This window comes from Candoia aspera, chromosome 9, assembly GCF_035149785.1.
Source record: "Candoia aspera isolate rCanAsp1 chromosome 9, rCanAsp1.hap2, whole genome shotgun sequence".
NCBI classification, from domain to species: Eukaryota; Metazoa; Chordata; class Lepidosauria; order Squamata; family Boidae; genus Candoia; species Candoia aspera.
This window is the reverse complement of record NC_086161.1, coordinates 18,482,762-18,510,632: the sequence shown is the minus strand read 5'-3', so window position 1 is coordinate 18,510,632 and position 27,871 is coordinate 18,482,762. Positions and strand designations below refer to the sequence as shown.

Sequence of the window (27,871 nt, the reverse complement as noted above, 5' to 3'; positions counted from 1 at the left end):
TTTTTTTTTTTGGCTAGCTTTTCTGTTAGGCTGTTTCTGGTAGGGTTTCACTAGTCAAGCTTGTTTTTTGTTCAAACAACTTTTTTTTTTTTAAAGGCTCTCCGAGTAAAAGGAAGGAAGGAGAAGCAAACTTTGTTGGGCGGGGACTTCCTCTATTGCAGAGCTCTGTCCGCAGAAATGGTCTGCACTGATTGATCAGGACCTGTTTTGCAAGCAAGGAGGCAAAAAAGAGCATTTGATGGGGATGGCTGGCTAAGTGGCTGGGCTGACAAGAGGCCGCAGGGTCACTAACCTGGCAGACAAAGTGATTGGCAAAGGCCAGGTGAATGACAGCTCCCTTGAAGGCTTCATTCCATCCTTCCTTCCACGTAGGCCTTGTCCTTAAGACTCTTAAGGAAGAAAGCAAAGTTTGTTTAGTACATACCTGAAGATCTAAATGTGGTCCTTGAGGGAGGCGGCCACCTGATCACAAGGCCTGGAAATCCACCTAAAAACTGAAACACCTTATTGCGTCAACAATGTTGGCTTTCCCTACTCAAGATATTCACTTGATATGGTTTGGGATCAGAAAATGGCTTAGTTCACTGGACGCCAGTTCCGTGCTGTTTTGGCTTGTGCATGTGCTATGCCTGGCAAAAGTTCAAGTGTGTGAAGACTTTTTAAGCCTGGATCCTGATAAGCTAAAGAACTCTAAATAAAAGATCCTCTTGGAAAGCAGCTCCAAATACCAGCACGCTCTGAGGTAGCCAGAATGGGGATGACAGCAAGAGGCTTGAGCTATCAAAGGACAGAGCTCAGTACATTAAACATTTTGCTTCAAGAGTCTTCACTTACATCCTGTAAAGTATTTGCCACTGTCCAATTAAGTTAACATATTGCTTACAGGTAGTCCTCAACTTACGACCATTCGTTTAACAGTCTGAAGTTAAGATGGCCTCGGAATGGGTGCTTTACAGCCTGTAAATCACTTCCAAGCATCACAAAACATTGCACTGCCTCAGTCGTATGATCACATTTCAGTTGCTTGGCAACCGGCTCGCATTTACAACCGGTTGCAGTGTCCCGCAGTCACGTGATTGTGCTTTGTGACTTTTCTGTTTTCTGGCAAAAAACGCCCATTGGGGAATCTGGATTTGCTTAACAACCACTGTAAAAATGGTCGTAAAATACGGTCCATTCATGCGGTGACTCGACCTATGATCACAATGACTTACAATGGAAATACCGGTCCGAACTGTGGTTGTAAGTCGAGGACTACCTGTATTTTCTTTAGGCAATGTAACTTTATGATGCAAATGATTTAAGCTGCTGTGAAAACCACATCCCTAAGAAGAAATAAGCAACTATCATTGTGTTTGTTAGAATAAGTCCTAGTGCACACTTTGGGCTCTAAATGCCAAACACATTTAAGAGAGCAAAAATAGATTATTTTGCTATTTGAGAACAGCAGCTTTTTATAGTCAGAACCTGCTCCCACACACCATGCAACATCTGTTGTCAAATGCTTGAAATGTTCATGGAGAATGCCTTGGGCACTTTTTGAAGTCACATGAGAACCAAGTTTTCTAAGATCAAGGTGGAGAGACTTCAAAACAAAATTAAAAGTGAGGGAAAGGGAAGGAAAACAGCATTGCAAGGAGGGATGAAGTTCTGTGTCTGCAAAATCCACCCTCCCTCCTAAAGGTAAGTCTGGGGGAAAGGCCTCCTGTCTCCTAGAGATCCATCAGCTATAGGGGTCACAGGATCCCTGTATTTTTATGGAATTTCAGCAAACGTATTCAAGTTCTTTTAACGCGTCTTTTTATTCTCCCCGTCTTCATTAGCTGGGAACAGATTTCGGTGAGGTACCATCAAGCAACATTTCACAAAATAGAGAAACCAGGTGTAGCTTTCCAGGATGATAAAGCTTGTATTTCATGAGACAACCACATCAATGCCGTTTTCAACTGTGGACACATTTTTTTTTTCAAGTAAAAAAGACTTTTGTTATCCAGAAAAGAGGAAGTAACAGCATATTGTTATCATTCCATTGCTATTCAGTTTTCCCAATTTCCCCCTCCCCAAATCTCTATTATCACGAACATATGAAATTACTGTCAGACCACTGAATGCCACACAGGTGTGCACGCACACACACATACATCCATACATATACCGGCTGTTGCTCAAACACACACAAAACTCCAGGGAGGTTGACCGTGCAACGTGATCCTCCTACTTCCAACAGCACTGCACCACCAGGGCCAGCAAGGCATTCTTTAGCACACACCATTTTGCGAATATGGGAAGTTTCACATCTTAATAGACAGGACTGCCAACATTTCAGAATTCTGCAGGCCCTTTTGGGACTGAGCTTTGCAAACTCACTACCTATGGTCCTGATCAAGAATTCAGAATGAGGGGTCACACTTCGAACTGAGCAAGGGCTTTGGGAGCAGCCTTGTTGGCTGCTGGCTCGCTCACTCCTGCACAAGCTGAGATACTACCCCGGCCTCCTGAGGCCTCTTCTCTCCAGCTCAAACAGCAACAGAGGACCTGATGTGTAATGCAGGTCAAGCATTTCTCAACCAGGTAAGGTTCCTAGGGTGGTGCCACCCACAGCAGCAGATTCTCTATTTGCGTTAAGGATATGGATGGGAGGTATAGATGCTGCCTCACACTCTACTTTATATGCCATTCCTGACATTTCCAGAAAAACAAGTTGCTTTTAAGAGATGTTCTAAGCTTCCTCCAGAAGCAGAGTCCAATATAAACCAGACTCTGCCAGTCTTTACAGCAGAAAGCATCATGGAAGAAAGCAGTTACCGTAAGACGTTTCTCAACCCCAGCAACTTTTGAGATGTGTGGACTTCAACTCCCGGAATTCTCCTGTGGCTGGCTGGGGAATTCTGGGAATTGAAGACCATACATCTTAAAGTTTATGTCCACACATCTTGAGAAACACTGCCATAAGATATACTGACCACTTTACAGTCACATGTCCAATTCTCCCCTGCCCACCTTTCTTGCTCTGGCAGAAATATTCCCCAACAGAAGGACTACGTACAGGTTTAGCTTTCCCTGTTTTTTCTCTGGGGACAGCCATAGCGTTGTTCCTTTGTCCGATAATCCCAGCCAGAGCTGCAAGAGATCTCAACATTGCAGTCCTCTGTTGGAGGCATTACAAGAGTTTTAACATAGGCATGGGGTTTGTAATTCAATCAGGAAATGGCAACACAACTTGAGCTTTGTCAGTGACCCTTAACTGCAGTAAAATAAATTTTCTGTGCCTGTTCTCTACCTGCTTCTTCAGATGCTAACTTCTAATTCCTGGCTAGGACAAACTTTACAGAGAGGTCTTTGTAACAACTTCTAAATGAAGAACAAACGCCCGAGTTTGCGTCTTTTCCTCCCAATTCTTTTTTCTTCTGTGTCATTTTTTTTTAAAGACTGTAGTGGCAAAGGCTGACTTATTACTGATCTGTCTACCCTCTATCTAAGCTATTCCCCCCACCATACCCCCCCTTTGCTTTTTGGAGAAAGGAAAGAGTCAAAATGCTTTAAATAAATAAGTATCTGGGAGTAAATGCTAAAGTCTCTGAGGCTGTTCCGATTGGGCAGGGGAGGCTGAAGCGACCTTTCCTCTGTGCTTGGAGTGGCTCAAGAACATGGCAAGGAATAAAGAACTGGTAGCCCAGTTAAGCAGGCCTGCATTCAGATCCAGGAAAACCCTAGCAGCAGGCTTGCTGCATAAGGAGAGAGCAAGCCCATCAACAGTTATTGAACACTGAGTAGCTTGCTCCTTTCCCATTTAACATACTGGCATAAAGTCTTTACTGCATTCCCCTGCTTTCCTAGCTGTCCCCCTGCCCCCAAGTCAAAGTGCATTTGCTTTTAAGGTAAGAGTTTTAAAATAATTTTGGCTGAGATCCCCCCAGCCTAGTCAAGCCAAGGTGGACCTGGCTTTCCCCGCGGTCCCCCAGAGAGGGGAATTCCTCCAGGACTGTGGCAAGGGGCTCAGGCGAGGCTCTCCAAGGGCGAGAGAGAAGAACCCTGAGATGAGTCTTAGATTTGCAGCCAGCAGCTTATAAGCCTCCAGGGATCTTCTGCGGTGGGAGACCTTCTTCGATCCAGAGGGGGGGAGATGCGCCGCTGTGCAGAATTCGCCGGTGGATCCGCCGCAGCCGCAGCAGATAGAGCAGGATGGACAGCAACACAACGAAAAAGCAGGCGAAGAATAAGTAATGGTTGTAAACGAAGGCGAAGCTGCGCCAGTGGGAGTGATTGCCTCGGAAATTTTCCTGCTGGATGTCTCTGCGGGAGGAGGAAAAGGGAGGATGAAGAAGACAATTCTGCTTTACAAAAGCACCCTGACAACCACAACAACTTAGTATCCCTTGAAGCATCCCCACAGATTTCTCAACAGTTTGGCCAACCTGAGCAAAAGAGAGATTGTCGGAAAGCCAAGAAGATGAGAATCTTTTTGACTTGTTTGTTTCGGAGACCACTGTAATCCCAAAGGCTCCTGGTGATGAACATCAAGCAAAAATCATCCACAATAAATAAAGCAAGGTGACAAATATGACAACAGGAACCTGGCAAAAACAGAAATAGAGCATTCAATGAAAAAGCAGACCCTGGTTATTGCCCCCGTGCTGTCTGAACAGCAACATTTTAACCAGCTGCTGGAATGCTTTTAGGAGAGGAGCTGACCCAGCCTTCTTCTGCGGGAAGGCTGCAGCATGAAACAGGAGCCATCACTGAAAAATATGGTTTCTGGGCCCCAGTCTCCCTCCCCTCAGAAAAGTGGGGAGCCCCTTTCCTGGGACATACACACTGGGCAGGTTGACTCCAGTGGGAGAAGGTGGCCCTGAAGGTACCTGGGAGCCAGGACATTTAGTAGTTGTTGCTTAAAATCATACCCATAATCTTATTGCAAGCCAATTTTCATTTGGGAAAGAATCCTCCTGCTCAAACTCCTATTAGATGGGAACCTGGGACCACAGGACTGGGTGTCGCCGGATTTCCAGAGCCCCTGGTGAGAGGAACTGCATCCGTGCTTAGCAGCTTTGTTAGGTGAGGGGGAAAAAAGGCATGCCCCGAAAGGTAGAGAACAGGCAGCTCCACACAGGTGGGACATCAATCATCAGCATATACTCCAAATTACTCTTGGCAGAAAAAGGATTTGCCATCCCTGTCTTCGAACTTTATAGAGGAAATTTCTACTTTAAGCAGGCAGTTGTGTTCCTGTGTCATCAACAGCTATGAAAACCAATTCCCGTTGTCTTCTCATGCTTATTTGCATGCCCAGCCATTAAGGAGTAAAGACTGCAGCATTTAAGGGTCCCCAGAGCACAGGAACCAGAATGGCCTCTGGCCTGCCAAGATGACTGACCAGAATTTCCTGCCCACTGAGCTACAGCCTCCATCCACATTACTGAGAAGCACTGTGTTTGTTCTACCTTAGGCGTGAAAATCAAAACAAATGCAAAACTTTCTGGAGAAAATGATCAAAGCTTAGGTGTTGGTGACCAGCTGGCTTTGAACTGCACAGGTAACGGGGGAAAGCCGCACAGGTGTACCTCAGAGGTAAAAATCGCGTCCGGTAGAGGATGGCCCCCAACGTCCACTGCACCTCTTTATCGTAGACTTGGAGTGCTGTTCTTAAGTTGCTGTAGTTTACAGGAAAACCAAAGCCATCGTGAAATACTTCGTACATCCAGGCTGACTTAAAGCACTGATACCTGCATAGAGTAAACAGAAGCAGCACATTGAAATGGTGCTGTTATTTGGGCAGTAACAGATCTAAACAGCACCATCCAAAAAAGAATGGGCTGAATTCCATCAGTCCTAAGCACTTAATTGCACATTCAAGATCCCACTGCGGTTACCAGGATTTACGCACACGTTCTCTGGATTAAGCCCAAAATAATTAGATGCCTCCTTAGAAGGGCTAATTAAGATCTGTTATGACAAAGAGAAAGCCCTCCTCCAGGGGCTCGTATATTAATGGAACGGAATGGAAGATGTGGGGTGCGAGCTTTGAAGTCCTGCTCATGTCAACTTGCTGCAAACAACTGGCAGTGGGGGTGGCTTTCAGGACAGGGAGCATTTCAACAGGGTTAGTTCAGGCAGTTTTTCTGACTATTTCAGTAACCGCGCCCTTGTTTATCATTTGTGGTAACTAATATTAGCCGATTTAGTCTGTGGATAGACAGGATATGTGTGTGTATCATCAAAACACCACTGTCATCCTGAGATGAAAGATATTCCTTTCCTATGCATTCATCACTTATTTTCTGTATAGTGGGAAAGGAAGCCAACTGGTGATGTAAAAGAGACACAGTTGTAGCAAAAGGAAAATAAATACATGTAGATTCTGTCTGCCCACCTCCATCTCCATCATCTCTATGTCTGTGTCTGTCTGTCTGTCTATCATCTATCATAAGTTTCCCTCACTTTATTGTAGGATCATATTGCCTGAAAACTTTGCATAAAGTGAACTTGCATAAAGCAAAATACTGAACCAGTTGGGAAAAAAAAAGAAAAAAATCAGTGGGGTATGGTGTCAAGTTTTGTCATCCAATTGCTTTAACAAAGGTGTTCATAAATAGTTGAAAGCCTTCTTTTTATACACTGCATTACTCAAAGATATTTTTCTCCTTGTTTTGCGTTCTGTGTACAGTGAAGTCGTTATCTCCATCTTTTCTCCAGCAGGATTTCTGATGTGCAGGGACTTCTGTCTCACACCAAAGAGGTGGGATGCATCACAATACTACAAGTGTTATTTGCATTCTTCACTATATTGCACCCAGTAGTTTCAACCAGGTTAAAAGCTCATCCTAGGACTGAGGATCCTTCACCAGCTTCAGCAGAACATAGTATGCCCAACTTTGCTTCTATTGTCAGAGAGGCCCTTTTCCTTTAAACTCTGGGTCAGAGGATTGGACAAGAGGTTGACGCTTGTTTTGACCCCACAGGAACAGGAGTAGCTATTGCGGGTACGGAAGTATGTGGGAAACAGGATGCACAACTATAAAAGTGCATGACACAATGGCAACTGTGTGAAGGAGGGCAAAGAAGGGCTTTGGCAGAAATAAATGCTGGCACGTTTCTAGACTCTGGTGCAAATTATGCTGACCCAAATTGTTTAATAGTGACTTTTGTTTTGTTTTGTATAAAACAAATTATTGGATGAAATTGATTGATCACATAATAGTGAATTTGCATAAATCACATTCACATAGTGAGGGAAGCCGGTCTCTACCAACTCCCAAATTCAAACCCACACATGCACCCCACCACTGGACACACAGCATCTTTACATTCTCCTTAAGTGTGCTCCAAAGCTCAAAGATTTATTTTTTTAAAAAATCAAATTATTTCTGGGGCTTCCTTGAGCAAGCTACTTAAGGAATTTGGTTTGGGGTTTCTGTCTGGCAAGGAGGCTTGACCATGTTCAGCCACAGAAGAATCTGAACCCTTACTTCAGTCGATGGAGATCAGCGTGCGACGCATACAAGCCACGATCAAATCTTTCCAGGAGAATAGACCACTTTGTTGCACAATATTCCTGAGAAAAAAACATGGAAATAAATACACACACATATTGTTTATATAAATGCACACACAGGATGTTCCAGAAGTAATAGGGCAGTCACCCAAAAATGATCAGTTACCACAATATTTATTCTTCTTGCTGTTTTTATTATCATTAGTAGTATCTCCTACATATAGTTATTACCTTAATTTTTTTTACCTGATTTACTGCCAAATTTTGACTACGATGTTACTTCTGGTACACCCTATATAATAAAGAGTATTTTGAAATCAGTATTACAGTATGAGAGATTTACCAACTAAAATTCTGATATTACAGAATGTGTTAATTTGGGGGTTCTATTGTGTGATGCACTTATGCATCAGATCTCCAACTTGAACTGGGAAGAATCAGGTTAGATTTCCTTATAGCACTGAAGTAACTCTTCATTTCTCAGCCAAACCTACAGCCTAAGATTGTTGCACGGGTACAATGGAGGGGCGGGAAATATATATGGATTTATATATGGATTGGGGAAATGGAAACTGGTGCTAACTATCATTTGTATTACGATTTAACATGAACTTCATAAACTTCACTGCCTATGAAATTCTTTCAGCTACTTTCAGATCCAGCAGAACGTGTGAAAGTAAGGACAGTAACAAGGGTCATACAGTAGAAAGCTGAAAAAATGTGTGTAGAGGAGGAATGGATAGAGAGGTGGTATTAAGAAAAAAAAAGTGTGTGGGGGGGAACCCAACCAGGATTTTTTTCATGTCTTTTCACATCCTAATTTTACAGATAGATAACCAAGGCCAGGAGACCTCAGCTGAGTTCAAAAAGCTAGAATTCTTAAGCTATGATTTGTTGAACAAACTAAATTCAGCGACTTCACACACAAGTTTAAGTCCAAATGGGTAAATGTCCACATCTTGCTAAGCTATAGATGGCCATCACAATTGGTGACACACCTGGTAGGTTTAAAGAAGGGAGGGGTAACTGTTTACCTCCCAGAAGTCACTGATTTTCATCTCTTATCTTTAAAATCCTCCAAAAAAGAGGCTGAAAAGTTTTAGATATCCAACAGAAGACAACAGCTCAGGGCTGAACTGTGGAGTCCTTGGTGCTCTCTGAGCTTGGCTGTTTGCTTGCAGATGTTTCATTACTTGACCAGGTAACATCATCAGTGCGAGTGAGTGTGGCATTTGCCCCCCATTTATCTACCGCAGCTTGCCCTGCCAGTGTTGCTGGGGGTGTGGTTTTGTCCTTGATAGTTCCAAGGACTCCACAATTTCAGATATATCAACAGATGGCCTCCACTGGCCCTCCAGGTCAGAAGACTAGGTTCCCTTGCCTTCTGCTCTGCCAAACACAAACCAACCAAATTATGGCTTGGTGTTATACATGATGCAGACTTTGCAAACCAAGCATTAAACCAGACTTTGTTCCCAGGCCCCCTAAATCCAAGGCCGAAATACTTCTCCATTGACTACACATTTCTGGATATGGCTCCAAGGAAACTTTGCTAGACCATAACGTTTATTATTTTGACGGTATTTCAACTCTGATCCTCTTTGGGATGGTAAAGCTGAAACCTTACCCAGCCCGCTGAGTCCGTGTTAATTTCCTCTCACCCTTGTCAGGGAGATGAAACAGAGAGAAAAATGGCTGGCTCAAGGTCATAAGGTAAGCCTTGTGGGTGGGGAGGTGAAGTGGGAGGGGGGTGCTCTTACTTTTGCAGCTTTGAGGAACTGAGCAGCGTCGTAGTCTCCCCCCATCCTTAAGACATCCTCAGTACAGTAATAGAACTCTGAGAACCCGTAGAATTCACTGTTCTCGAAATGGATGGGCGGTTGATAAATGCTGTTCAAGGACGTTTGTGTTTCATTGGTCTTGTTCATGAAGGGCTGAATGACATCCTGGCACAGCTGGAAATCTCCTGTCCCTCGAAGATACAGAGTCTGCCCGTTCTGTTGGATTTCGTCCTCGGCGTCTAAGGGTAGGCAAGGGTCTAAGTACGGAGTCTCAGAGGTCATTCCAGTCTGTTTACCAAGAAGCCTGCAAGCAAGATGGATCAAAGGACACCAAAGGGCAATCACTGGAACGGCCAAAGGGAACTATATTGCAATTAGAAATATGGAACCTGATTCTTCTGTACTGAGAAAAATATTATTTTGGGGGGAAGGATGGGGGATCATAATCATCTAGCCCAAATCACTGCAGTTCAGCTATAGTTACAATTGGGAAAGCACCAAGCCATGGATTATTTCAATCCTCTTGTTTGAACAAGCCATGCTGGTTTGACTTAGTCGTAACTCTAAGCCACAAAGAATGATCTATAAACGGGCTGGTGGCTACACGACTGCAAACCAAGCAAACCACGTTATGCCAGGGATGCAAAGGTGCGGCTCAGATCCCACCCACTATTAGCTCCTATTTCCAGCGAATTTATTACAGCTTGCATTTTAATCTTACAATTTTATCTCTATTTTACCCTGCTGTATTTTATCATATTTTATCTTACCGTAGTATATTTTATCTAATTTTACTGTATTTTAGCTGTTTTATGGTATTATGTTTTATATTTTATATCCCATAGTGGCTGATGCCCAACTTTCTGATATGGTCATTTGACTAATCAATACAGTTATTCATTCATTCATTCCTATTTCCAGCTGTTTTTTTCCCAACTGAACTATGGCCTTTCATTTAAAAAGCTTCTCAGCCCCCACCTTAGTTCTTTCATTTTGGCATCCAGCAAAGAGTTTTATTATATTTTTCCTGGGCATTTATTTAATTAGAATGAAGATTACCATGCTAAGTTTGATGCAGTTTTTTTACTCTATTTTACACCTTACTTGATGAAAGTTTTAATTCTGAAAAGGGAAGGATCTAGCCAATAGAAAAGCAGCACAGAAACATCTTGGAAAAACAATAATATCTGGATCTTTCTTGCAAACACTGAATTATTTTCATACGCATGATCTGGGATTTGCAGATCCAGAAAACCAGCTGTGTTAAATCAGTTGTATAAACAGACTTCTCCCTTCCGCAGTCTGACGTGACAACCAAGCATATTAACACACATATCCCCAAGTCACTATTAGCCAACTCTAGCTTAGACTGCATTTTAAAATTGGAAATATAATCTCCATTTTTTGACACGTGCCTGTTTCAGAGTGTGAGATTTTATGCTAAGTATATAAGGAAGGCTATGATTTGGAAGCAAAAGCCAAATTTGTCACGCTGCAGCACCTGTTTCTGAATACTGTGCTGGTGAATATGTTGTCTGCGTATCTCTGTCGGGCAGCATTTCCACCAAAGCCCAGAAAAGTTGCCACATAGACTCGGTACACATGTTCATTCTGGTGAGCGTCACATCCCAAGTTAAACTCTGCCAGTAGGTTTTTGGCCACCTCCTCCTGCAAGCCACCAAAGAAAGAGATTGAGAAGCAGAGTTCTGCTTTGTCTTTTCATTCCCCAGTTTTTGATTATTCAAGAATACTTTCAGCTTGTGCTTTTCAAAACCTCTGCATGAGATTGTCCTCTACAACAGTTCCTTACGGTAAACACCTGAGCAGTAATCCAAGGATGGGACAAGTGTGGCCATCCAGACGTTGTCAGGTACAAGTTCCAACAGTTCCAGCTGTCATAGCTAATGCAGAGGGATGCAAAGCAGCATCTGGAAAGATACTGGTTCCCTGGTCCTGCACAATACAAGCAACACCAATGCCCAAGCATTTGTCAACTACAGGGGTAGCTATGCATATGCCTATACAGTATACCCTATAGCGGTAAATCTTACTTCTTTCTTTCCTCTCCAATAATTATGATTAACAATTCATATCCTGCTTTTAGAATACAGTTGCCCTTCTAAGGCTGGGTATACCAGTTTTTTTTTTTTTTTGGTGCCTTCAAGTCTGTTTTGACTCCTGATGACTGCTTGGACTAGTCCTGCAGTTTTCTTGGCAAGGTTTTTCAGAAGTGGTTTGCCATTGCCTCCTTTCTAGGGCTGAGAGAAAGTGACTGGCCCAAGGTCACCCAGCTGGCTTCGTGCCTAAGGCAGGACTAGAACTCATGGCCTCCTGGTTTCTAGCCTAGTGCCTTAACCACGACACCAAACTGGCTCTCTGTACCAAATATACCAATGCTAATAAAACATAAGGATATAGAACTATCTAATTAAAAAACAAAAACACCTTAAACATATGTTCTTTTAAAAGCTGACTTGAATGTGCTGTCTAATTTGTGGCAAGAATATGAAACTAGTATTTAAAGAAACATCAGAGAAAGCAATTGAATTATTCTTGGTGCGCTCATCCTGGCACCAGGACAAACTTTATTTTGTCCTGGCACCAGAACAAAGATAGAAACTGAAAGAGAGGAGGCTTCACAGACCCAAGCCATCGATCCTGATAAAATCTTAAAAATTAACAGTATTTAATATTCAAAATCTGTGGATTTCTCTTGTTGTCTCCTCCCAAATCAGTACGTTCTACAGAGATGTAATCCTAAAGCCCTATGTAGCTATAGTACTTAATTACGATTTTGTTTCTGAACACTGGTTAGATGTATTTGAATACATAAACCATAGTTAAGGACTGACCCCCATGTTTACAGTGGTTAAAGGTGTGACTGATCATGTACAAAGCATGTCTTCAGAGTACCTGTATATGGGTTTTCCTCCATATCTGAGATTTTAGCCAGAGTTAAAGAAACCCACCATGCTTACTGCTATTTACAATAAAGCATCATGTCTGCGCTCAATTTCAAAAAAACCACAGTGCTGCAGAAGACAGAAGTATTATAGAAGAGGAAGCCTGAAAAAATAATAGGTTAGAAACATCTGCTGTACTGAAAAGGAAAACTCTGGATCTTTCCCCCCACCCCTCTTGAAAAAGCTACTCAGAACAGCAAAAAATAAATATATGTGATCTCCCACCCTGCACTGAACTTTGGGCTATTTGACCATGATTCATTCAGTAAGCTACAATGGTTGATGTTACACATCCAACTAAGCCAATACCAAACAAATCATGTTATTACTAAGCATGATGAGTGAATTCAACCTTTCTTTTTCATCTCAAAAGGCTGATTTGGTTCATCACTGTAGGTCAAACAGGAGGATTTTTCTTGTGTTTGGTGCTATACCAGCAGAGCAGATAACAGTTTCTATCAGTATATTCCTGACAATGTTTACATTTAGAACAACACTTTTAAAAAGTCATTCCATGATATGCCAACCATTAAAACATTGCATTAAATAGTAACCACAAGCTATGCAACAGCGCAAAACTTTCTGTCTATTATGTACAGCATACACATTTATAATCTAAGCAGCAAAATTCAGCCACGCAAGCTCTGCATCATAGATGAACACGTTCCTATTAAACTGACTGATGAAATGAAAAATACATGTATGGATTGCTTAGCTGATGGGACACAGAAGTTCAACTTCCTCTCTTCACGGGGGGTGAACTGGTCACACAATGATGCACAGGACTCATACCGTGAGGAAGAAAATGAATCAACGGATATGGGTTAAAATGCAGGAAGATAAAATAAAATAAGGAAAGTTGTACAGATAATAACCTGCTGTGAAGAGGCAAAGCTTACAGTTTTAGGGACTTCATACGCTATTTGAGTTGACACACCACCCATGTCAAGTATACCCACGGTCCTCTTTCGAACAACTTCCTCTTTGCTCTCACTGTCAGGAACATGTACTTCTACTACTGCATCATCCTCTGGAAGACAAGATGGGAAGGTGTGCAGTTGAAAAAGGGGCATCATTTTTAATTTTTGTATCGTTGTAACTGCTCTGATTTTATTTTTGATTTTGTTCGCTGCCCAGAGTCACTTGTTGAAATGGGCAGCCATCCAAGTTGAATAAACAAACTCTTCTCAATAGCTAAACTCTTGTTAGGCATAGCAATTTACAAGGAAGCAATGGGATCCCTGAGCATTCAGAGGCTAGAACAGCGTTTCTCAACTTTGGCAGCTTGAAGATGTGTGGACTTCAATGCCCAGAATTCCCCAGCCAGCAAGGAATTCTGGGAGTTGAAGTCCACACGTTTTCAAGCGGTCAACGCTGAGAAACACGAGGCTAAAATGAATAGAACTTGCCCAAGGCGAGCTTTTCCTAGTATAGCAAGCCTTAAAGGGATGTGATGGTGGGTTGACACTGCAAGTTAACTTTCTCTCTGAGCAGGGCATGATAAAAGTGCTGTCAAAATAAAAGGAAAGCTAAATTTTAGTGAGAAATTAAGATCGGAGATCTGTTTGTGTTAATTATGTTAATATTTCAATAATTCTTAATAATATTAAGGAAAACAGTTTCCACGTGTGACATTGGCATTATAAGGAGATGCCAATTTTTTTAGATCACGTCAGAAGAATAACACAGTGCTGGAAAAGTTACAGAAAAAGCAACTAAATCGAATGAAAAGCAATCAGAGCAATCCAAAATCCGTAAGAGGTTATACTTCTTTTGGGAACATAGAAAATGATATAAAAGAGAGTGCAAACTTCTGAGTTCCCAGGACTCTTCTTCTGACATGATGACTGTTTCAGACTGATTTGAAACTGATTTGAGAGACAGTCACTAAGAGAATGAAACATTTTCCCTACAAGACAGCATATTTTGGATTTTTTGTGGGGGGCACGGTTAAAAAAGTAACTGTGAGGAAATACTGGGTAATTTATAAAACATGGATTGCATGCAAATGTGAGTAGATTAATTGGTACCGCTACGGCGGGAAGGTAACGGCGTTCCGTGAGTCATACTGGCCACATGACCCGGAAGTGTCCTATGGACAACGCCGGCTCCAAGGCTTTGAAACGGAGATGAGCACCGCCCCCTAGAGTCGGACACGACTGGACTTTACGTCAAGGGAAACCTTTACCTTTACTATGCTTGCACAAAATATTAAATCAAAGTTTGGTGCTAAGTCCAGGCACAGAAAAGAATTTCCCCTATTATCAAGAGGAAGAATAAGCTAGAGTTCAATTTCTTTTTAGTAGATCCCTGCCTTGTAAAATAGGAATAGCAGTTTAAAATAAATTGAACCACCTAAACAAGCTAGCAAAAGAAACCATGGATTGTTGTTGCTGTGTCTAGCAGTTGATTGGAATTTCCTTTAAAATGCAGTTCCTGAATTGGATGTATCAGGTCAGTAAACTCTTAAAGCAAAAATGAACTCTTAGTTTTATAGCTAGTTGTACAGCAGGGAGTGAAAGGACCATGAAAAAATATTTGCTCACCTTAATGTTACATGATAACACTAAGCCAAGATTTTAAAAAATACACCAAAATAAACAATATTTAATTTCTTTTTTATATTAAATCTTTATTAATTTATTTAATAAACATAGAATTACATACAAACAATAAAACCTTACAATACAAAAAAGAAAAGAAGAGAGAAGAAAAAGAAAAAAGAGGAGAGAGGAAAAAAAAAGAAAAAAGGGAACAAACAAACAAACAAACAAATAAGAAAAAAGGGGGGCAAGATGAAAAATAAATAGATAGATAGATAGATAGATAGAAAGAAAGAAAGAAAGATTAGAGTTTCCAACTTTCTAGATCGTACAGCTTAGCATCCTAGCATGTTATTATTTTTTTTCCTTAATTCTCTAAATTACCTTCATTGATTCTAATAAGAGATTAAACAATTAAGTAATTTACTATTTATACACTATATATTCATATTAACTTTTTGAGTCCATTCCACATATTTGAAAAAAGGTGTCCAGTCCTTATGAAAATCTTCCATATAGACCATCCAGGCCTAAATACAGATTTGAAGAGTCTTTATGGAGACACAGTTTACCAAGTACTGCTGCTGAACTATTTCCATTTATATAAATAAAGCCAGTACAGGATGGAAACTGGGCACTAACAACATCAGGTGGGTTACGAGTAGTGCTATATACTTTAGCAATTCTTGGAAATAATTAGCATTAAGGCTCTTACCTTCATCCATATGTTCAAATTTTCCAAGGACAAAGTTGATGCCGATCCATGCATATACTCCTAGGTAAAATTTAGGAGTACATTTGTAAATGTTTTAATATCACGAGGGGTCTTTTAAAAAATAACACCTTAACAAAACCGAAACAGTAGCAAAACAGAGATATATCAAATATATTAAAAAATTCAAACTAAGCTTTCTTGAAAACTCAAACATCCACGCATGTGAAAACGCTCAAGCATCCCATAAAGACTGAAGAGGGGAGTGCTTCTTTGCTCATCCGTTACATCTCACAACTTAATAAAATTGGTTCCTGGAGGTCACACACCGAGCACAAATATTTGCAGGGAAGAAAAATTTGCATGTTGACTGTATCAGCGAATGTTACCATAATCCTGCATAAGTGAGATTCCAGATCACATGGAAACTTTTGTGCATAATAGTTACATGTGTGAAGGTTCCTTCCAGATGTTTGTTTTGTGTCCCATGTGCCCTTAAACATCAGGGCAGTTAACAGTATCTGCTTCTCTTGTACATTTTGATAAAATATATGAGCAGGTTCAGGCTGATGTATAAGGCTGAATATAGGCTGTGACAAGCTGCACAGGGCGTCTTAATGTAGACGTGCTGGTACCATATTCTTGGTTGGACCCAACAGTTTCACTCTGGCCACGAAAATGAGTCAATGCTCAGAAGATACCTGTCTCTCCTGAATTATTCCTGATCTTGCAAACACTAAAAAGAAGAGCCAGCATTTCCAAACACTGCCACCAGGACAAGCCTTTTTGGTTAGGAGCTGTTCATAGCCAGTAAGAGCAGCTTGAGGGAGTCAGATGAAAGGGTAAAGGTAAAAGTGCAAAGAGGGGGATGAATCACAAGAACCATGAGAAAAAAACCAAAGAAACATAGAGATAAAAAAGATAAAAGAATCAAGAAACACACAACCAGCTGTGTGCACGTGTTTCAGAAAGGTCAGATAAGCAGGGGAGGAAATAGCGGGGGAAACAAAATTAAGGGGGTTAGAAATAAAAAGAGCATAGAAAAGTTGCAGTATGTACAGGTACTCCTCACTTAACGACCATTGGTTTAACGATGGTTTGAAGATATGATGGGGCTAAAAAAGTTACTTATGACCTGTTCTCAAAGTTACGATCATTGTACCACCCCTGTGGTCACGTAATTGCCATTTGGCCACTTGGCAACTGGCTGACATTTACAACTGTTTGCAGCGTCCCATGGTCACATGATTGTGATTTTCGACCTTCCCAGCTGGCTTCTGACCCAAAAAATCAATTGGAAACAATTGATTCACTTTATGGCCATCGTGGTTCGCTTTATGATCATGTGACTCACTCTACAACCGCTGCAAAAATGGTAGTAAAATTGGGTCTGGTCATGTGGTTTACAACCGCATTGCTTAGCAACCAAAATAGTTTTCGGCAGCTATGTGAGTGGTTATTCTAAGTCGTTTAAAAGTGTACTATTCAAGCTCTACATCTGCTTTCTTCCACAGAGAAGGTGTTTGCATTTTCCTCCCCAAGAGAGGTGTTCTAATTAACCACTATCCACAGACCCTTTAATCCTACTTCCCATCCACCCACCTCCTTTACATAAAATACATTCTGCTTTAAAAAACAGAATAAAACAAAAACACAAGCAGACAAAATCATTGCAGCATTCCTGGAAATAGTCACTAAAAATCTTAAATTTCTGTCACAGAAAATATTGCCAAAGACCTTCGTCTTATGGGATCCTGCCTTGAATGCAGGACAATCCCAATTCCAGTTAATGCAAGAAACAGCATCGACTTATGTGTGGAGTCCCAGAATTCTAAGTAACAGCCATGCTAACACAGAGTGTTTATGTGCAATGCCACTACAATGTCTACAGAATATGACATGTTAATGCAGTTGCAGATATTTCTTTTTTAGGCGTTGAAACAAATTGGTTGCAGGCAGAGATGCAAAAGAGCAAAGTTAAATTCACAGGTACCCTCAACAGCGAAGCCTCTTTGCTCCAGTTTTTATGGACAGTCGGTTGTCACTCTTTCCCTGGATACATTTTCCACCAGTCTCCTGACTAAAGTTCCAAGCTATCTTTTTCAGCATGCCCTCTTACCTTCTTGCTTTCCTGAAATAACTTCAGCATGTGAATCCGAAAACAGAAAATCAAAATGCACTGGGATATCAGTAAGAAGATCTTCCAGTATGGCCTTTTGCTGGCTGCAAGATTTCAAATGGTTTAAATATAAATTAAGATCGATTGTATGTGCAAATCTTTCTATTAAACATTAATAGAAAATAAGATATTCAAGTTACCTCTCTGGCAAGATTCTCATCCCTGCGGTACAGAGAATATACAGAGGGGTTTCTTTGTGCTTTGCCCGGGGTATGTGCTCAGCAGCAAAGCTCAGGAGTGGAAAAATATAGTCGCTAACTTTTTCAGGAGAGGTAGCAAATTCTGAAATGCCTACAGAGTAACAGAGGCAAATATGTTTAATGATACATCAGTATGAGAAAGTACAACCAGCTTTTTTATAGAGTATTTTCTCTCCTAACACCTAAGATGGGAAATCAGTCAAAGGCACAATACTGCAACTTTTAAAAAGCCTTTCCAAAATACAGCATGGGCCTGCCAATGCAAGATATTATCTTAAAATTACATACTGTGCAGTGATTGCAGTGACTTCAAAGGAGTTATCATGAAAAATTGTCCTGAACAAATCTTGGCCTTTAATGGCAGCATAAAATATTAACAATAAATAAATAAAATGGAAACTTGTTTGCATCTTTGGGCTTTTTTCATGTGTTGTTAAGAATCTTAAGGAATAAGTAAAAACCAGGGGGACAATTTCCAAGGAAATGTGGGAAGACCCAGCTTACGCAGATCCCAAATAAAAAGGCAGAAGCACACAAACTATTTTATAAAAATCTGCTGCATTTTAAGAAACAAACACTGCCAGCCTTCAGTGTGACAGTTTCATGATAGGCAGACAAACAGGGAATAAGTAGGACTTTCCCTCAATACCTGGCTTAATTTTCATAACTACTGGTTTTCTGTTTTTGTCCCGCATTTGTTTGATGTCAAGTAAATCATGGGGATTGCCGTTGTGCCTTGGCCACCAATACACAAAGATCCGAGATCCACTGCTACCGCAATCCACCATAATGCCATAATTCAGCTTTGGGTTGTTTGTATCCGTGGCTTCGGTGTCTGTTACTCGTGCAAGATACCTGGGAGTGACAACAGCAGAATTGCTCAGCAGCAAGTCCCACTGAGTCCAGCAAGACTGCAGAGTAAACAAGGATAGGACAAAGCCCTGATGCCAATCACACTGAATTCTAGAACTGCAGTAACACATTTGTAAGAGCAATGATATTGTCAAGTCTCACATCTTTGATTCAGAGGTTCAACTCTTCATCTATAATTTTCATTGAGTGACACTGGACTAGACCCCAACACTCAGTCCAGCCTACTTCATAGGATTGTTACGGTAGAGCAGATTTCTCAACCAGGGTTCTGTGGCACACTAGGGTTCCGTGAGAAGTCACTAGGGGTTCCCTGGGAGATCACGGTTTATTTAAACAATCATTTCAAATTCGGGCAACTTCACATTAAAGAGGTAAGTTTCATTCTTTATTTTTAGTTTAAGAAAGCTGTTCATGCACATATACAGGCCTACCCATGAAATGAATATAATTATTTTGTAACTTCTGGCCTATATTTGAGCCTGAATGTGCAGGGGTTCCCCGAGGCCTGAGAAATATTTCAAGGGTTCCTCCAGGGTCAAAAGTTTGAGAAAGGCTGTTGTAGAGGGGAAGCCCAGATTTATGCCAATTTATGTTTACACAGAAAAAGAGGGATATTAACACAATAAATAAGCTTAATGTAAGGTGTTTTGTTAGGAATATAGCTTTGCTTGTTTTTAATCCAGCTGATAAAGATTACCTGTGCAGCTTTTTGTCTCGGGAGCTGTATTTTAAAACAGAATAATATAGTAAGAAAAATGCAGCAGCAAAGAGCCCAGTGACAACAATCTGCCGTAATGTGGTGTTCAATATCCGTGGACACCCAACAGGGGAAAAGCTGAAGTGCCACGAAGCAGGAAAAAGGCAAGAGAAGCTGATCCTAGAATGAAGAAATGAAAAAACACTTTTGTTTGAAATTCTGTGCTGATGCTCCAAAGATACAACTGTTGGAAGCCAAATGTTCCAATATATCACCATTCATTTAAAAATGAGTACTTTTCAGGAAAAAACTTCACTTGGCAACTATTCAATTCCAGGTTTAGAATTTTTTCTTTACAACATACTGTAGGTATATTCTTATCTCACAATATTTATAGCCTGGCCCTTCCATAACAGATATAATATCCAAGCTGATATATCAAGATTATGCTATCAGCATCAAGAAAATATATGAAAATCAAGGATCAACCATTTATTTATGGTTGAATAAATTAACAAGTGCAAACTAATTTGGCAGACTCCCTTTTATAGATATATGCATTCACTAAAATAAGGGCACTATGCTTTTATAATTAACAATGCAAGAACTTTGGGAGGAGAGACTGGAGAATGAAATAGCCAGATGGGGAATTGCTGGGAGAGGCATAGAGGGTAACACAGAACATTCAGAAGCATTTCTAATGTGGTCTAATGTGAACATCTGAAATACTGTTATTGGCACTGCATGTTATTTAAAAGGGAACTCTGACCCAAGAAAGGTCTTTTATATATTGGCTAGGAGAACTAAAATGTCGAACAATTTGCATTGCCATGTTTTATTGCAATAAAATTTACAAAATTAGCACAACTAGCAAAAGTGATCCAGATGACACAACATGCTAAGTCATAAATCATAGCTTATAAACTAGAATAACTGAGTCCACACGTTCAATTAAGCGAAAGGCAAGCATGCCACACTAAAATCTATTTTTTTCCACTTAGCACAAAAACGTATTATGGCTAAAACAAACCATGACTTAGTGCAATACAAAGTTTCAGTCTTCAGATCTGCAACATGGAGACAACTGCACTGACTTATAGGGCTGTTTAAGGATTACTGAACTAATCAGGAATAGAATATTTGACCAATCAAATATTTTTTTGTGTCTAAACAGATGTCCCTGATTAATTGGGCAGCAGATTTTAGTTTTTTTTAAAAACAAAACAAAACAACTATTAAAACTGAGGAACTCAAATACCATTAGGAAGAGGCATTCCTATTTTAATCAGATGATTAGCTACTTTTTAGTTTTCCATAACACAGTTGGCTATCTAGAATCCCATCCCTTTCTTAACAGTACTACCTTAGAACTGACCATTTCACAGGAGGAGGAGGAGGAGGAGGAGGAGGAGGAGGCAGATTACATTGTTGGCCACAGTATTTGCAGGGGTCAAGGGAGGTTAAACATGTCTACATCTATCCTGAGACCATCCTCCAGGATATGTCCCATCCCACTGCTCCAAGCCAACCAGGGATAGTCCAGAAGCCAAGGAACAAAGCTGTCAGCATTTTGAGACAGATGACCAAGACTGGTGTTTCTAGACATATCTGGCAGTATGTCAGATATTAAGTTCTGTATTTGACAAAAAAGCATGCTCTGGATCGGGACCAAATGAGAAGCCAAAAAGGAATAGGGTAACAATCATATTGATAAAGCTACTGTTGCTGAGTGATGGCTTTCTTGTTATGCTCATGCTGGACAGCTCCCCTGCTGCCCTGGATGTTTCATCCTTAGCCACTCTTGATAAAACAGGCTTCACTGTATGTAACAGGACTGGCAGAAGCAGGGAAGATATGTTTTCAAACAAGCGCTTAGCATGCTCAATTCAAGTTCATCATTATTTCTTTTTTAAAGCTGTTTTTGTATAGCTCACCTCTCAGCCATACAAACCATCTTGTAACAAAGAATCATTGGTCTCCCATATCGCATAGGTTTCTGGAAAAGCAACTGGGGAATCATTAAATTTCTGGCCACTGAAACTTAAAAATCAAACACATTTTGACAACTATTTGGGCCCACCAAGTTTTGTTGCTTTTACCCATCCAACATTTGGATACTCACCTACCCATTTCCGGGACTATCTGATCAGGACAAGTAGGCTGCAGAAAAAGCTAGGTTTTTATAGTCCGCCCAGTTTCATAAGGCACAAGATTCATCCCTGGAACCAATGGAACAAGCAGGAACTGAAAATGAAAGACGGTGAAGATATTTAAAAAGGTAGCATTCTCACTCAGGCTCAATAGATGATATGCCATGAAGCCAACATGTCTTATATCCCACCTTTCTTCCAGTAAGTTCAAGGTGGTACGCATAGTTATTCCTCTTTTGTTCTCTCTGTCCCAAGAGATAAGTTAGACTGAGAGATAATACCCAACCCAAGGCGTCTCACATCTAATCTCCACTTACTCTATACACATTTAGTATGCAGCAGTCACTGTATTTTTTTCATTCTATCTGAATAACAAAATGATTATCAGCTTTGGCTGAAGACCACTGTGTACAGATATGAAGCTTAATCTTTCTTATAAAATTTTGTCCTTCCCACACAGATACATGTGAGAATTTTAGAAACAAGCAAACAAACAAAAACCTTCCTGGTATTATTGATACTCTTATATGACACTGGATGAGACCAAAAAAAAAAAAAAAAAAAAAAGCAAAACAGCTGCTGGATGGATTTCTATATTTAACATTTATAAGCTCCAAAATACTGTATAACAGACAGATCAGGAAATCTTGTTCCTTGCCCTATTTGGAAAAAAATGTATCTCTTCCCCATTGTTTTCAAACTGGCAAATATTTTTGCAGTAATTAATAGAAGTAACCCCTTCACAAAAGATTTCGTGAACTTTTAATTCTATATGTAGACTATCTTATCTGCGGCCATGCTGTAATTTTCACTTAGTGACAATCCGGCGTGAACTGAGTTTTTTAGAATTCCTGTAGTGAAACTTCAATTGGTTTTAAAATGTGCTTTCAAATCTACGACAGAACATAAAAAAGTTATGCATGCTTACCTTTCAAACACAGTAACCTTTGGGCAGAATATATCAACTTTTTAATGCAAGCTGCATTCCTTAGTAGTTCCATGGAAGGAACGCTGGAAGAAGCCATACCATTTGGAAACTAAACACAGATTATAGAGCATAATTAAAACGTGATGTGATAAAAATTAACACACCTTCTCAACAGAAGCTGTACATATCCCTAAAAAGCTGCTGTTACATTAAAAATATTCAATCCATTTAGTTATTTAAAATGTTTACATATTACCTCTCCTGCCATGCATCTTCAGGTGCTGTACAATATATACATATCTTAAAAAAACTCTTTATGTCATTTAAAATTCAATGTACCTCATAAAACATTACGACTGAAATACATAAAAACCTACGAAACATAAGCCAGCTACTATGAACAGTGAAGCAATACCATTAAGAGATGACAAATGGCAGGTAAAATCATAATCATAATGTTGCCATCAATCAAAACATATTTATGGTCCAAGACCAAAAACAATAAGACCAGCATACAATACAATAACTATAAAGGAAAATCTTGAAAAATTGCACGAAAATCCTAAAGCACTTAGCAGCTAACAGTTAATAGCATGGAGGAGGAACCAGAAAGTTTCTAACAGCTATAGCTATTGATAAAAATTTTGCAACCTTCTTAGAGATTTCTGAAGAGCAGTCACCCAGGAGAAGGGTAACAGCCTCCTGGACACAATAACAAAGAGAATTATTAACAAGTGGGAGTATTAGACTTGATCACCATTGGGTGTACAATGGTTGTTTTCATAGCACATGTGAGACAGATTCTACCTCTAAATCTGAACAGAAACAAATTTGGTTTTCATATGGGATGGATATAAATCTACCAGTTGTTGCCCTAATAGGTAGCGCCCCAATCTGGGCCAAAGTAAATAGTCACCTATGTGGAGAAGGTTGGCACATGCTTTAAATGTTTCCCAGGGTGGCTGTCACAACAGAAAAGTCCCTGTAAAGCAGCTGAATATCCACAAGATACGGCACAATTTGGTGGGCCTTCACAGATAACGAGCTGTTAGGTAGGTTTATAAGGAGAATGGATCCTCTCAGATATTCTGCACTCAATTTTTCAAATCCATATGGATTAACACCTTAAATCTGGAAGCTAATGAAGGGGCCCAGTCCTAATTTTGAGAAGCCCACCAGGAAGACAGAGCACCAGGTCTCTAGGTGTTGAGTAATAAAAGACCTCTTATGTTCTGAAGACCAAAAGAATTTCCAGGCTTGGATCAAGCCAAAGCCCACCAAGACCAGGGAGCCTGCGAGATGGCTCTTTTTATCTATCTATCTATCTATCTATCTATCTATCTATCTATCTATCTATCTATCAAATTTATCACAGATTATGTCTGAGTTTTTAAACACTCTTCTGGATTATATGTATTTCTTGTCTTTACGGGTTCTTTTTAAAGAGGCGTTTGTATTGTTCCGTTTTTATTGTACGCCACCCAGTTACATTTGTGAGATGGGCAGCTATATAAATTTGATAAAATAAATAAGTCTTAAGACGCTCACACACAGGGCATCACATTGGCCATCCGTGCACACCAGACTGGTGTCCCAGAGTTGTTGGGAGGCATATAAATTTAAGAAAAAAAGAAAGAAAAGAAAGCAAGCCAAGTTACATCTTTCTCGCCAGCATCTAGCTTTCTGGGTGGAAGAACATGCTTTGTGCAGTTACACCAGTGTTTCTCAACTTGGGCCACTTGGAGATGGGTGGACTCCAACTCCCAGCATTCCCCAGCCAGTGTTCCCCAGCCAGCCAGGGGAATGCTGGGAGTTGAAGTCCACCCATCTCCAAGCGACCCAGGTTGAAAAACCTGAGCTACATCAACTGGGGGGCCATGGGAATTGTAGTCTGCGCTCCTCAGGAGGGCAGCACGGTTCGGGGGAGGCGGATAGACCCTTTGACCCAAGGGTGGGCCCGACCCCGGCCACCCCGAAGCCCACCGTGCTTGCCCGCGCAAGCCCTTCTCATCTCTTGACAGGTAGCGGCGCGGCTGCCCTTCGGCGACAGGCCCGGTCTCCCAGGCGACGGCAGCAGCTCGAGCGGGGGCGACCCGCAGGTCTGTGACCGGCCTCCCGGCCCCCTCCTCCGCCCTCACCAGAGCGCCCGGGCCGGCCCTGGAGCCACAGCCGGGGAGCGAAGGGCGGGCGCGGTCACAGGCGCCCCTCAGACCCGCTCTTTACCTCCCTCGCCTCCTCTGCGGCCCCGCCGGGCCGACCGTCGGCCGCCGGGGACATACCGACATCTCAGCCATCCTCCGCTTCCGGGTCCCGGCCGGGAGTGCGCCGGAAATGACGAACTCTCCTCGCCAACGCGGCGAGGAGAGGAGGGGGGAAAGGAGCCCTCTCCGAGGGAGTCGAGGTCCATAGAGCTGCGAAAAGTTCAGAGAGGCGCCCCCCACGTGGTTCTTTTGAGTTAGCGTAGGCCCACTACGATTGGAAAGGAGTACGGCAGGGCTGTATACTCTCACCCTACCTATTCAACTTGTACGCAGAACACATCATGCGACAAGCTGGGCTTGAGGAATCCAAGGCTGGAGTTAAAATCTCTGGAAGAAACATTAACAGTCTCAGATATGCAGATGATACCACTTTGATGGCTGAAAGTGAAGAGGAACTGAGGAGCCTTATGATGAAGGTGAAAGAAGAAAGTGCAAAAGCTGGCTTGCAGCTAAACCTCAAAAAAGCCAAGATTATGGCAACCAGCTTGATTGATAACTGGCAAATAGAGGGAGAAAATGTAGAAGCAGTGAAAGACTTTGTATTTCTAGGTGCGAAGATTACTGCAGATGCTGACTGCAGTCAGGAAATCAGAAGACGCTTAATCCTTGGGAGAAGAGCAATTTCAAATCTCGATAAAATGGTTAAGAGCAGAGACATCACACTGACAACAAAGGTCCGCATAGTTAAAGCAATGGTGTTCCCCGTAGTAACATATGGCTGCGAGAGCTGGACCATAAGGAAGGCTGAGTGAAGGAAGATCGATGCTTTTGAACTGTGGTGTTGGAGGAAAATTCTGAGAGTGCCTTGGGCTGCAAGAAGATCCAACCAGTCCACACTCCAGGAAATCAAGCCAGACTGCTCACTTGAGGGAACGATATTAAAGGCAAAACTGAAATACTTTGGCCACATAATGAGAAGACAGGACACCCTGGAGAAGATGCTGATGCTAGGGAGAGTGGAAGGCAAAAGGAAGAGGGGCCGACCAAGGGCAAGATGGATGGATGATATTCTAGAGGTGACGGACTCGTCCCTGGGGGAGCTGGGGGTGTTGACGACCGACAGGAAGCTCTGGCGTGGGCTGGTCCATGAAGTCACTAAGAATCGGAAGCGACTAAACGAATAAACAACAAAAGGCCCACTACAGAGGAAGAGTTCGGTTCTCATGACACGCTGACCCTCAGACTCGCCCATCTAGTTGGAACCTGCAATGCTGCGCCGAAGCAGCCGGGGCTGTATCGTCAGTTGCCTGGTCAAAATTCATAATGCCTTGAGACATTCATAATGCCTTGGTCCTGATGCACCTTTGGGAGAGGAGAGGTTTATTGCCAGTACCTGGTAGAGCCAAATAGCAAACAACGGGTTGGATAAAAAGCCATGGGAGTGATGTGTCTTTTGAGCTCTGCCTTGCTCTCGATCTTCAAGAGACAGGAGAGGCCGGTTGATAACCCAGTGTCCTGCGGATCCCAAACCACCAGATGGCAGCAGAGAGACAGAAATCCCTAATTCTAGCTGCCATCTATGGGCCATTGGGATTCTGGCAGCTCAGATCTGACAGCCCCAAAGCAGTGATTTCCAACCTTGGCAAGATATTTAAAGAAGTGATCTTTTTCTTTTTCTTTTCTGCACTTTTTCTCTATCTTTTCTTTCTTTCTTAATCTCATTACTTGTATTTTTTTTCATGTTTATCTTTTACAGTTGTAAAAATCTCTAGTAAAAATTATATTGAAGGGGGAGGAGGAGGAGGAGGGGGTCGGAAAGTGAAATAAGTCCACTAGCTCAGGATCCCAGGGAAAGTTTGGGTTGCTGAGGGAATCTGGGCTCCCTATAAATGGCAAATGAGGAAAGGCCCAGAATACATGTGGGAGAAAGAGGGAGTGTGCTGAGAACTGAAAGGGAGAGAAATGAAGGTTGTCTCAAGAAAACATCCAGCAGAGCCCCTGTGAGCAGAAGCGGGTAACGGAGTAGGAACCGCATACATAAACATGCTCACTTACGTAGTTTTCTGATTGTATTCAACAGGCTGAGCTTAAACCAAAGAGAAGAATATAAGTAAATTTGTTTAGAAAAAAGGACAGGTAGTCCTTGCTTAACAACCATTTGTTTAGTGTCAGTTCGGACTTACAACAGTGCTGAAAAAAAGGACTTGTGACTGGTCCTCACGCTTACGACTGTTGCAGCATCCCTGCAGTCACTTGATCATGATTTGGGTGCTTGGCATCTAGTTTGCATTTATGACCATCACAGTGCCATGTGATCACCATTTTTGACCTTCCTGGCTGGCTTCTGGCAAGCAAAATCAATGAGGACCGCATGATTCGCTTAAGGATTACGTGGTTCACTTAACAGCCGAGGTGATTTGCTTAACAGCCGCCGCCAAAAAGGTAGTAAAATCAGGTTGAATTCGCTTAATGACTGCTTCGCTTAGCAACCAAAATTCTGGTCACCATTTTGGTCATTAAGCAAGGACTACCTGTAGGCTATTTCCCTGGAGAATGATTTAAAGCTCATTGGAAAGAGTCAAACGACAATGGAAAGAGTTGCTTTGTATTTTACTGGCATGCACTGGCACCTTTGCCTATGGGACAAAAATGATTCAACACACCCATTAAGTAAGAGGAAATTTTACATTTTTGAGGAAGGGGGAGAAAAAAAAAAGACAAGGGATGAATAAAAAGGGGGCACCCAGAGTTGAACTGAGGACCTCTTGAGCCGCAGTCAAATGCTGTACCACTGAGCTATACCCCCAGCTGCCTATTATCTCTTCCCTAATAGGCTTGGTTGTAGCTGTTTATTCTTTTCTCATTTCCCTTCTGGCTCTTTCAAGTAATGACCTTATTTCAAGGAGAAGCAACTGTTTTATTTCCTGCTATGGGGGTAGAGTGCAGTGGTAAAGCATTTGGCTGCAGATCCTTCTTTTAAATCTTTGTTTAGAAAGGGCTGGAGTGAAGAGAAAGAGTTGTGATGCAATAGAGTTGGAGGCAGGCCACCCAGGGAATGCATTTGCGCAATACGCTAGGCTTTCCCTTGACTGCGTGTAAGAGAAGTAGCTACCTAGCAGATGGGCGGTCATACAAATTGAATAAATTAGTAA

General features: G+C 41.5%; 1 protein-coding gene and 1 non-coding gene across 5 annotated transcripts; both read right to left on the bottom strand.

Annotated features, from left to right (window-relative positions):
• Nucleotides 1–1,787: 1,787 nt before the first annotated feature.
• Nucleotides 1,788–24,846, bottom strand: ENTPD4 (ectonucleoside triphosphate diphosphohydrolase 4). Of its 4 annotated transcripts, none has more exons than XM_063311593.1 (14): nucleotides 24,742–24,846; nucleotides 22,519–22,627; nucleotides 21,563–21,684; nucleotides 19,441–19,620; nucleotides 18,520–18,725; nucleotides 17,811–17,961; nucleotides 17,611–17,714; nucleotides 15,495–15,554; nucleotides 13,136–13,266; nucleotides 10,775–10,941; nucleotides 9,253–9,577; nucleotides 7,467–7,552; nucleotides 5,562–5,723; nucleotides 1,788–4,293 (listed from the first exon to the last, which is right to left on the bottom strand). In XM_063311593.1, the coding sequence occupies exons 3-14, from the start codon at nucleotides 21,568–21,570 to the stop codon at nucleotides 4,065–4,067; spliced, it is 1,809 nt and encodes a 602-aa protein (XP_063167663.1). In that variant the 5' UTR covers nucleotides 21,571–21,684; nucleotides 22,519–22,627; nucleotides 24,742–24,846; the 3' UTR covers nucleotides 1,788–4,064. The 4 variants fall into 4 exon arrangements, with proteins under 4 accessions (XP_063167663.1, XP_063167660.1, XP_063167664.1 ...); XM_063311590.1 differs by having other exon boundaries at nucleotides 13,112–13,266; nucleotides 24,742–24,845; XM_063311594.1 differs by having other exon boundaries at nucleotides 13,112–13,266; nucleotides 21,567–21,684; nucleotides 24,742–24,844.
• A 2,607-nt stretch (nucleotides 24,847–27,453) lies between these two features.
• TRNAR-GCG (transfer RNA arginine (anticodon GCG)) lies at nucleotides 27,454–27,525 on the bottom strand. The gene has a single exon. It is a non-coding gene; the product is annotated as a tRNA-Arg (tRNA).
• Nucleotides 27,526–27,871: the final 346 nt, after the last annotated feature.

Bases quoted from the DNA above. Each gene is read 5' to 3' on its own strand.
- ENTPD4 (XM_063311590.1), bottom strand. The intron at 17,962-18,519 runs GTATTGAGGGAA...GTTACTCTGTAG, and splicing joins AGTTATGAAAATTAAGCCAG to GCATTTCAGAATTTGCTACC. The intron at 4,294-5,561 runs GTACACCTGTGC...CTCCTCCCGCAG, and splicing joins ACGCGATTTTTACCTCTGAG to AGACATCCAGCAGGAAAATT.